The sequence below is a fragment of the Pelobates fuscus genome, chromosome 12 (genome assembly GCF_036172605.1).
Source record: "Pelobates fuscus isolate aPelFus1 chromosome 12, aPelFus1.pri, whole genome shotgun sequence".
Taxonomy (NCBI): domain Eukaryota; kingdom Metazoa; phylum Chordata; class Amphibia; order Anura; family Pelobatidae; genus Pelobates; species Pelobates fuscus.
Genome location: NC_086328.1, coordinates 2412894 through 2425198, shown reverse-complemented (window position 1 = coordinate 2425198; position 12305 = coordinate 2412894). Strand labels below are relative to the sequence as shown.

The 12305-nt window shown below is 49.8% G+C and overlaps 1 protein-coding gene across 2 annotated transcripts in view; it reads right to left on the bottom strand.

The window, feature by feature from the left end:
* HYDIN (HYDIN axonemal central pair apparatus protein) overlaps positions 1-12305 on the bottom strand; it is a 205005-nt gene that overhangs the window by 156106 nt on the left and 36594 nt on the right. For both annotated transcript variants that reach the window (XR_010086125.1, XM_063437790.1), the window contains exons 6-8: positions 8380-8579; positions 5398-5522; positions 3700-3901 (exon numbers count right to left, since the gene is read on the bottom strand). Coding sequence is in view for 1 of the 2 variants with exons in the window: in XM_063437790.1 (XP_063293860.1) it covers positions 3700-3901; positions 5398-5522; positions 8380-8579 (527 nt within the window). In the remaining variant the exon portion in view is untranslated. The remainder of the gene's footprint in view (positions 1-3699; positions 3902-5397; positions 5523-8379; positions 8580-12305) is intronic.

The window sequence follows — 12305 nt, the reverse complement described above, 5'->3', positions numbered from 1 at the left end:
TTAAACACACAGCACCGCACCTCACTGTATAAACACACAGCACCGCACCTCACTGTATAAACACACAGCACCGCAGCTCACTGTATAAACACACAGCACCGCACCTCACTGTTTAAACACACAGCACCGCACCTCACTGTATAAACACACAGCACCGCACCGCACTGTATAAACACACAGCACCGCACCTCACTGTATAAACACACAGCACCGCAGCTCACTGTATAAACACACAGCACCGCACCGCACTGTATAAACACACAGCACCGCACCTCACTGTATAAACACACAGCACCGCACTGTATAAACACACAGCACCGCAGCTCACTGTATAAACACACAGCACCGCAGCTCACTGTATAAACACACAGCACCTCACTGTATAAACACACAGCACCGCACCTCACTGTATAAACACACAGCACCGCACCGCACTGTATAAACACACAGCACCGCACCTCACTGTATAAACACACAGCACCGCACCTCACTGTATAAACACACAGCACCGCAGCTCACTGTATAAACACACAGCACCGCAGCTCACTGTATAAACACACAGCACCGCAGCTCACTGTATAAACACACAGCACCGCAGCTCACTGTATAAACACACAGCACCGCACCGCACTGTATAAACACACAGCACCGCACCTCACTGTATAAACACACAGCACCGCACCTCACTGTATAAACACACAGCACCTCACTGTATAAACACACAGCACCGCACTGTATAAACACACAGCACCGCACTGTATAAACACACAGCACTGCACTGTATAAACACACAGCACCGCACCTCACTGTATAAACACACAGCACCGCAGCTCACTGTATAAACACACAGCACCGCAGCTCACTGTATAAACACACAGCACCGCAGCTCACTGTATAAACACACAGCACCGCACCTCACTGTATAAACACACAGCACCGCAGCTCACTGTATAAACACACAGCACCGCAGCTCACTGTATAAACACACAGCACCGCACCTCACTGTATAAACACACTGCTGACAAAGGACACTAGAAACACAGAGTTCACATCGCGCAGACACACACAGAGGATGCGTATTGCACACACAGAGGACACATCGCACAGACACACAGAGAATGTGTATTGCAGACACAGAGAGGACGCATCGCGCAGACACACAGAGGATGCGTATCGCACACAGAGGACGCACCGCGCAGACACACAGAAGATGCGTATCGCGCACACACAGAGAGGGTGCGTCGCGCAGACACACACAGAGGATGTGTATCGAAAACACACAGAGGGTGCATCGTGCAGACACACACAGATGATGCGTATTGCACACACAGAGAGGACGCATCACGCAGACACACACAGAGGACGCATTGCGCAGACATACACAGAAGATACGTATTGCACACACAGAGAGGATGCATCGCACAGACACACACAGATGATGCGTATTGCACACAGAGAGAGGACGCATCGCACAGACACACACAGAAGATGCGTATTGCACACACAGAGGACGCATCGCGCAGACACACATAGAGGATGCATATTGCACACAAATAGAGGACGCATCGTGCAGACATACACAGAAGATGTGTATTGCACACAGTATAAACTGTATAAACACACAGCACCACACTGTATAAACGCACAGCACCGCAGCTCACTGTATAAACACAGCACCACACCTCACTGTATAAACACACAGCACCTCACTGTATAAACACACAGCACCGCACTGTATAAACACACAGCACCGCACTGTATAAACACACAGCACCGCACTGTATAAACACACAGCACCGCACTGTATAAACACACAGCACCGCACTGTATAAACACACAGCACCGCACCTCACTGTATAAACACACAGCACCTCACTGTATAAACACACAGCACCGCAGCTCACTGTATAAACACACAGCACCGCACTGTATAAACACACAGCACCGCAGCTCACTGTATAAACACACAGCACCGCAGCTCACTGTATAAACACACAGCACCGCACCTCACTGTATAAACACACAGCACCGCACCTCACTGTATAAACACACAGCACCGCACCTCACTGTATAAACACACAGCACCTCACCTCACTGTATAAACACACAGCACCTCACTGTATAAACACACAGCACCGCACCTCACTGTATAAACACACAGCACCTCACCTCACTGTATAAACACACAGCACCTCACCTCACTGTATAAACACACAGCACCGCAGCTCACTGTATAAACACACAGCACCGCACCTCACTGTATAAACACACAGCACCGCACCTCACTGTATAAACACACAGCACCGCACTGTATAAACACACAGCACCGCAGCTCACTGTATAAACACACAGCACCGCACCTCACTGTATAAACACACAGCACCGCACCTCACTGTATAAACACACAGCACCGCACCTCACTGTATAAACACACAGCACCGCACCTCACTGTATAAACACACAGCACCGCAGCTCACTGTATAAACACACAGCACCGCAGCTCACTGTATAAACACACAGCACCGCAGCTCACTGTATAAACACACAGCACCGCACCTCACTGTATAAACACACAGCACCGCACCTCACTGTATAAACACACAGCACCGCACCTCACTGTATAAACACACAGCACCGCAGCTCACTGTATAAACACACAGCACCGCACCTCACTGTATAAACACACAGCACCGCAGCTCACTGTATAAACACACAGCACCGCACCTCACTGTATAAACACACAGCACCGCACCTCACTGTATAAACACACAGCACCGCACCTCACTGTATAAACACACAGCACCGCAGCTCACTGTATAAACACACAGCACCGCAGCTCACTGTATAAACACACAGCACCGCACCTCACTGTATAAACACACAGCACCGCACCTCACTGTATAAACACACAGCACCGCACCTCACTGTATAAACACACAGCACCGCACCTCACTGTATAAACACACAGCACCGCACCTCACTGTATAAACACACAGCACCGCACCTCACTGTATAAACACAGCACCGCAGCTCACTGTATAAACACACAGCACCGCACCTCACTGTATAAACACACAGCACCGCACCTCACTGTATAAACACACAGCACTGCACCTCACTGTATAAACACAGCACCGCAGCTCACTGTATAAACAGTACTGATTAAGCTGTTGCTCCATGTTGCTCTATTAGAGCTATTCACAAGATGTTTCCATCGTTTATCAAGTTTTACATTCACCTAAAAAGAGAAGTTGTGTGGGTGCAGTTACTGCTCCCGTAATAAAGCTAAATGTACGTAAACACAGAGTCAGTAACAGACAAAGTGGAGAAAGCCCGACACTAAACAGAACTAGGATGGAGCAAAGAAAATAAAACCTAGAATAAAGAGCTTGCAATGAACACTGTGTAATAATATGTAAGGAGCTGAATCTCATTGCTGACCTACTTCCCAATCTTATTAGCGTTTCACAGACTAATCTTCCAACAAACTGCATGCCAGGCGAAGGCCGAGACATGAGCAACACTGCAGCAAACACTGACAAAAACACCGCACAAATCATCACACAGTTAATTCAATTCAAACAAGTAAACATTTCATGGAATACATGAAGCTAGAATAACAACTGATATACATGAAGATTTTTATAGCGGTCATGTTTTGTGAATTTGTTTCCCCCTTTTTACTTGGTGGCCACTGACCTCAGTTTTTGTTGCTCCTCCTCTTGCGCAGTTGCCAGGGCTTTCCACTGGAAATGTGCGATGATATCACTGCGATTAATAATGGTAACAGTCCGCTGATTGGCCAGAGACAAGAACGTTTTTTCAACAATCAGAGAATTCTTGTCAAGTCGCACATTGATATCACTGGATGCTCCGTACAAACTCACACGAATGTCCTCTCCTGACAAAGACAGTGACCATTCGCTCCATTAGATCAGCACGTTAACATTGCTTTCAGTTTGGTTCAGCGTCAAAACAGAACGAAAATAGCCAAAGTCCCAATAGTACAATTTTACTATTACTAATAGGGTAATGAACAATAGGATATCGTGCTCCTATACGTATCATAGTGTCGGTATTGAGGAACGCACTGCATTGTATGTTAGTAACTCAGAGTAATATCACATTAATGAAAAGTGAGGGTATTTGGTATTAAATAGAGGGGTACAGTATTTGTAGCAGAGCTCCAATACTCAGCATAAGTATCTCCATTATTCCGTCCTCGTAGCTGAAATAAGCAGTATAATAATCCAAGACCCTTTTCCCCCCAGTAACTAGATGACACACAGTTCTGGGAGTACAACTGATTTTATTTTGGCCACACACGGTTTTTATGCACAGACCCCTACAATATTACAGGACTTTTCCTCCCAGGATCCTCTGTGCCCGAGAGACAATTGCGTGAAAAAAAGCTCTAACTCAATTATCTTTCAGGTACAGAAAAATATAAAATATTCTAAAAAATCCTAAAAATACATTTTAATAACTTCAGGACCCCACGAAAGTCATATCAACGATTAGCTTGGATCTGAGCACACTTTGACGACATATCACTCAGATCCCTTTGTTGGTTCAAGAACGCCATTCGAATGAAGTTTTGGCTGGACGGCCACAAGGTGACGTACCAAAACAGTTCCAGAGAAAACAAGGCAACGACCGGTCATCTTTTGGGTTTTTTTTTTTACAAACACCGATGAATCCATCTCCTGACTGTCACCCTGTTCGGTAGTTTATTCCTCCCTGTTCGGGAAGTTGGATGAGCAGCGGTACTACCTTCCCAGGTGTTTGCAGGGTCGCATATCTGAAAATGCTTCCCCGCTGTCGACGATCATGTACCACTGCCCGTGTTCGGGAGACAAAATGGCCGCCAATTGTTTGAACAGTTGTGTTCGGTTATATGAACAGTGACCACAGAGGGAAAACGCTTTCTTTAATGATCAATTGGTGCGAACAAGGGGCCACACAGAGAGGGGTTCTGTAAACGAACGGGGGGTGTACGGACAGCCAAACAAAGGGAATAAAAGTGTAGTTGGGTCCTCTATTCCGCTACAGTATTAACTAGATGGCTACGGTATTTATTAAAAAGATTAATTATACACGAGTTGAATGGGGAAGGGGATTGTCTGGCTTGTGCATATACACAGCTTAAGGTCACTGTAAAAAGGGTTCGATCTCTAGTCAGTTTACAAGGTGCTAATTTGGAGAGATTACATTAAGCCTTCCTATAATACTTGTAGTAGTAAGTGCCAGTCCATTGGCAGAGTCCAGGAGTTCAGTGGAGTGACTAATTCAATCAGTTTACCAGTGTCTTACATTACTGTACATTCTTTACATTTTGTAAAACATCCGATGGAAAGTCCTAAACCTGTCCCCAGAGTTAACCAGTGTACCACTTACCTGTGTCATAGTGAATGATTAAATCCTGAACATGGTCCCCCACATCTTGAGGGTGAAAGTTTACTGTAACCTGCATGCTTTCCCCAACCCCCAATGTTCCTGACACGGGATCCACCGAGAACGGCCTGAAATAAGAAGAAAAAGACGATGGCAGCCCTTCAATCTCATTAATCGTGGCTTGGACATGATAAACCTAATACTTACAGACCCGAGAAATATTGGAATAACTGCCCTCTCGGAGCACCTCTACTCACTGCCCGCTCAGAGCACCTCTACTCACTGCCCTCTCGGAGCTCCTCTACTCACTGCCCGCTCAGAGCGCCTCTACTCACTGCCCTCTCGGAGCTCCTCTACTCACTGCCCGCTCAGAGCACCTCTACTCACTGCCCGTTCAGAGCACCTCTACTCACTGCCCGCTCAGAGCACCTCTACTCACTGCCCTCTCGGAGCTCCTCTACTCACTGCCCGCTCAGAGCGCCTCTACTCACTGCCCTCTCGGAGCTCCTCTACTCACTGCCCGCTCAGAGCGCCTCTACTCAGTGCCCGCTCAGAGCGCCTCTACTCACTGCCCGCTCAGAGCACCTCTACTCACTGCCCGCTCAGATCACCTCTACTCACTGCCCGCTCAGAGCACCTCTACTCACTGCCCGCTCAGAGCACCTCTACTCACTGCCCGCTCAGAGCACCTCTACTCACTGCCCGCTCAGATCACCTCTACTCACTGCCCGCTCAGAGCACCTCTACTCACTGCCCGCTCAGATCACCTCTACTCACTGCCCGCTCAGAGCACCTCTACTCACTGCCCGCTCAGAGCACCTCTACTCACTGCCCGCTCAGAGCACCTCTACTCACTGCCCGCTCAGAGCACCTCTACTCACTGCCCGCTCAGAGCACCTCTACTCACTGCCCGCTCAGAGCACCTCTACTCACTGCCCGCTCAGATCACCTCTACTCACTGCCCGCTCAGAGCACCTCTACTCACTGCCCTCTCGGAGCACCTCTACTCACTGCCCGCTCAGATCACCTCTACTCACTGCCCGCTCAGAGCACCTCTACTCACTGCCCGCTCAGATCACCTCTACTCACTGCCCGCTCAGATCACCTCTACTCACTGCCCGCTCAGAGCACCTCTACTCACTGCCCGCTCAGAGCGCCTCTACTCACTGCCCGCTCAGATCACCTCTACTCACTGCCCGCTCAGAGCACCTCTACTCACTGCCCGCTCAGAGCGCCTCTACTCACTGCCCGCTCAGAGCGCCTCTACTCACTGCCCGCTCAGAGCACCTCTACTCACTGCCCGCTCAGATCACCTCTACTCACTGCCCGCTCAGAGCACCTCTACTCACTGCCCGCTCAGATCACCTCTACTCACTGCCCGCTCAGAGCGCCTCTACTCACTGCCCGCTCAGATCACCTCTACTCACTGCCCGCTCAGAGCACCTCTACTCACTGCCCGCTCAGAGCACCTCTACTCACTGCCCGCTCAGAGCACCTCTACTCACTGCCCGCTCAGATCACCTCTACTCACTGCCCGCTCAGAGCTCCTCTACTCACTGCCCGCTCAGAGCACCTCTACTCACTGCCCGCTCAGATCACCTCTACTCACTGCCCGCTCAGAGCACCTCTACTCACTGCCCGCTCAGAGCACCTCTACTCACTGCCCGCTCAGAGCACCTCTACTCACTGCCCGCTCAGAGCACCTCTACTCACTGCCCGCTCAGATCACCTCTACTCACTGCCCGCTCAGAGCACCTCTACTCACTGCCCGCTCAGAGCTCCTCTACTCAGTGCCTGCTGGGAGCACCTCTACTCACTGCCTGCTGGGAGCTCCTCTACTCACTGCCTGCTGGGAGCACCTCTACTCATTGCCTGCTGGGAGCTCCTCTACTCACTGCCTGCTGGGAGCTCCTCTACTCACTGCCTGCTGGGAGCACCTCTACTCATTGCCTGCTGGGAGCTCCTCTACTCACTGCCTGCTGGGAGCACCTCTACTCATTGCCTGCTGGGAGCACCTCTACTCATTGCCTGCTGGGAGCACCTCTACTCATTGCCTGCTGGGAGCACCTCTACTCATTGCCTGCTCGGAGTATTTCTACTCACTGCCCGCTCAGAGCATCTCTACTCACTGCCCGCTGGGAGCACCTCTACTCACTGCCTGCTCGGAGCACGTCTACTCACTGCCCGCTGGGAGCACCTCTACTCACTGCCTGCTCGGAGCACGTCTACTCACTGCCCGCTGGGAGCACCTCTACTCACTGCCTGCTGGGAGCACCTCTACTCACTGCCCGCTGGGAGCACCTCTACTCACTGCCCGCTGGGAGCACCTCTACTCACTGCCCGCTGGGAGCACCTCTACTCACTGCCTGCTCGGAGCACCTCTACTCACTGCCCGCTGGGAGCACCTCTACTCACTGCCTGCTGGGAGCACCTCTACTCACTGCCCGCTGGGAGCACCTCTACTCACTGCCCGCTGGGAGCACCTCTACTCACTGCCCGCTGGGAGCACCTCTACTCACTGCCTGCTCGGAGCACCTCTACTCATTGCCCGCTCTGAGTATTTCTAATCACTGCCCGCTCAGAGCATCTCTACTCACTGCCCGCTCAGAGTATTTTGAATCTTACACAAGTCTTACTGCTGTGCTCAAAATTTCCACTAGCCACTACCAATTGGCAAGTGAAAGAGTACTAGATCGGCTGTGAGAACTAGATCAGCTGTGAGTACTAGATCAGCTGTGGGAGTACTATATCGGCTGTGAGAGAATGAATAGACTGTGCAAGAATTAGATTTTATTAGTAATCTCTAACACCGTACCTCTGTATGAGTAATAGATCGGCTGTGTGAGTAATAGATCGGCTGTGCAAGAATTAGATTTCATTATTAATCTCTAACACCGTACCTCTGTATGAGTAATAGATCGGCTGTGTGAGTAATAGATCGGCTGTGCAAGAATTAGATTTCATTATTAATCTCTAGTACTGTACCTCTGTGTGTGCAGCTGAAAGCAAGCCTCACGATTTCCGATGTTCCGCACCAGGAGAGTTTTTTGTGAATTGTATTTCACAGGACAGACCTGGAAACTTAGCTGATCCGGAAAGTCCAACATGGCACGAGCCCCAACTGCCCGGATAGGAACAAGAAACTTCTCCCGTTCTGTAATGCAAATAACTTCATGGAAATAGTCCTAAATGAAGGGAAAGCCCAAATTAGCAGGAAATTCACTGATACAGCTATTGTAACGAGCCAGATAGCTCAGCAGTTAATACTAGTACAGCGAGACACCTAGATTCACAGAGATTGCCAATACAGCTAGATTCCATCCAGGCTATATGTTTACACCGGCAGCACAGTCAGTGTATACGGTACTGGCTATATATGTTTACACCGGCAGCACAGTCAGTGTATACGGTACTGGCTATATATGTTTACACCGGCAGCACAGTCAGTGTATACGGTACTGGCTATATATGTTTACACCGGCAGCACAGTCAGTGTATACGGTACTGGCTATATATGTTTACACCGGCAGCACAGTCAGTGTATACGGTACTGGCTATATATGTTTACACCGGCAGCACAGTCAGTGTATACGGTACTGGCTATATATGTTTACACCGGAAGCACAGTCAGTGTATACGGTACTGGCTATATATGTTTACACCGGAAGCACAGTCAGTGTATACGGTACTGGCTATATCTGTTTACACCGGCAGCACAGTCAGTGTATACGGTACTGGCTATATATGTTTACACCGGCAGCAGAGTCAGTGTATACGGTACTGGCTATATGTTTACACCGGCAGCACAGTCAGTGTATACGGTACTGGCTATATATGTTTACACCGGCAGCACAGTCAGTGTATACGGTACTGGCTATATATGTTTACACCGGCAGCACAGTCAGTGTATACGATACTGGCTATATGTTTACACCGGCAGCACAGTCAGTGTATACGGTACTGGCTATATATGTTTACACCGGAAGCACAGTCAGTGTATACGGTACTGGCTATATCTGTTTACACCGGCAGCACAGTCAGTGTATACGGTACTGGCTATATAGGTTTACACCGGCAGCACAGTCAGTGTATACGGTACTGGCTATATGTTTACACCGGCAGCACAGTCAGTGTATACGGTACTGGCTATATGTTTACACCGGCAGCACAGTCAGTGTATACGGTACTGGCTATATATGTTTACACCGGCAGCACAGTCAGTGTATACGGTACTGGCTATATATGTTTACACCGGCAGCACAGTCAGTGTATACGATACTGGCTATATATGTTTACACCGGCAGCACAGTCAGTGTATACGGTACTGGCTATATATGTTTACACCGGCAGCACAGTCAGTGTATACGGTACTGGCTATATGTTTACACCGGCAGCACAGTCAGTGTATACGGTACTGGCTATATATGTTTACACCGGAAGCACAGTCAGTGTATACGGTACTGGCTATATATGTTTACACCGGCAGCACAGTCAGTGTATACGGTACTGGCTATATGTTTACACCGGAAGCACAGTCAGCATATATGGTAGTGGAAAATGTCACACTTTAGTGATTTGAAGCACCTCTTCCTGTACATGTAGAGTCCTGCCAAGTTCTGCTATAATAAGCTATCCAACTCTGTGAACCAGAGAAGCTGCCGACTGCGCCTATTTTTTTCCCTCTGGAGAGAAGGATGCAGCTATATAAAAATAAATCATCTGTACCAAAAGCAGAGCTGATCAGAGTCACATCCCCCACAGGGCAGTTTGAAGTAGCATTCATGATCAGAAGAGAATGAGTTTCTCTCTCCGCTATTAGCGCAAGTTTAATGGCCTGTAAGGCTGTGTTCTTACCCCGTATGCACTGAGAGAAGCGCTGTTAAAACATAATCACCAATGACAGCTTGTGGCACAAACAAGAAAAGTGACAGACAGGAGGAGAATTAAAACGGGAAAAGGGTGCTGGGCTCAGAGTGCTGTGAGGGGGATGGAGTCTGCCCTCATACTCTGCTCTCTCTGTCCTAGGCTCCACTACCTACCTTCACACTCACCTCTCTCTCTCAGGCTCCACTACCTACCTTCACACACACCTCTCTGTCTCAGGCTCCACCACCTACCTTCACACTCACCTCTCTCTCTCAGGTTCCACCACCTACCTTCACACTCACCTCTCTCTCTCAGGTTCCACCACCTACCTTCACACACACCTCTCTCGGTCTCAGGCTCCACCACCTACCTTCACACTCACCTCTCTCTCTCAGGTTCCACCACCTACCTTCACACACACCTCTCTGTCTCTCTCTCAGGCTCCACTACCTACCTTCACACTCACCTCTCTCTCAGGTTCCACCACCTACCTTCACACTCACCTCTCTCTCTCTCTCTCTCAGGCTCCACTACCTACCTTCACACACACCTCTCTGTCTCAGGATCCACCACCTACCTTCACACACACCTCTCTGTCTCAGGCTCCACCACCTACCTTCACACTCACCTCTCTCTCTCAGGTTCCACCACCTACCTTCACACTCACCTCTCTGTCTCAGGCTCCACCACCTACCTTCACACACACCTCTCTGTCTCAGGCTCCACCCCCTACCTTCACATTCACCTCTCTGTCTCAGGCTCCACTACCTACCTTCACACTCACCTCTCTCTCTCTCAGGCTCCACTACCTACCTTCACACTCACCTCTCTGTCTCAGGTTCCACCACCTACCTTCACACACACCTCTCTGTCTCAGGCTCCACCACCTACCTTCACACTCACCTCTCTCTCTCAGGTTCCACCACCTACCTTCACACTCACCTCTCTGTCTCAGGTTCCACCACCTACCTTCACACACACCTCTCTCGGTCTCAGGCTCCACCACCTACCTTCACACTCACCTCTCTCTCTCAGGTTCCACCACCTACCTTCACACACACCTCTCTGTCTCTCTCTCAGGCTCCACTACCTACCTTCACACTCACCTCTCTCTCAGGTTCCACCACCTACCTTCACACTCACCTCTCTCTCTCTCTCAGGTTCCACTACCTACCTTCACACTCACCTCTCTCTCTCAGGTTCCACCACCTACCTTCACACTCACCTCTCTGTCTCAGGCTCCACCACCTACCTTCACACACACCTCTCTGTCTCAGGTTCCACCACCTACCTTCACACTCACCTCTCTGTCTCAGGCTCCACCACCTACCTTCACACACACCTCTCTGTCTCAGGCTCCACCCCCTACCTTCACACACACCTCTCTGTCTCAGGCTCCACTACCTACCTTCACACTCACCTCTCTCTCTCAGGCTCCACTACCTACCTTCACACTCACCTCTCTCTCTCTCTCAGGTTCCACCACCTACCTTCACACACACCTCTCTGTCGCAGGTTCCACCACCTACCTTCACACACACCTCTCTGTCTCAGGTTCCACCACCTACCTTCACACACACCTCTCTGTCGCAGGTTCCACCACCTACCTTCACACACACCTCTCTGTCTCAGGTTCCACCACCTACCTTCACACACACCTCTCTCAGGTTCCACCACCTACCTTCACACACACCTCTCTGTCTCAGGTTCCACCACCTACCTTCACACTCCGCTATCTCTCTCTCAGGTTCCACCACCAACCTTCACACTCACCTCTCTGTCTTAGGTTCCACCACCTACCTTTACACTCACCTCTCTCGGTCTCAGGTTCTACCACCTACCTTCACAGTCACCTCTCTGTCTCAGGTTCCGCCACCTACCTTCATACTCAGCTTATTCTTATTCCTTGCTCCAATGCTAACTCTCTCCTAGGCTGTATTGCCCAAGCTCACACTCCAGCTCTCACTCTCTCTTAGGCTGTATTATATTGTAGTGAGTATCAAGGTGGATTTAACTGGGTCTTGCTGTAACCCTTGAATTTGGTT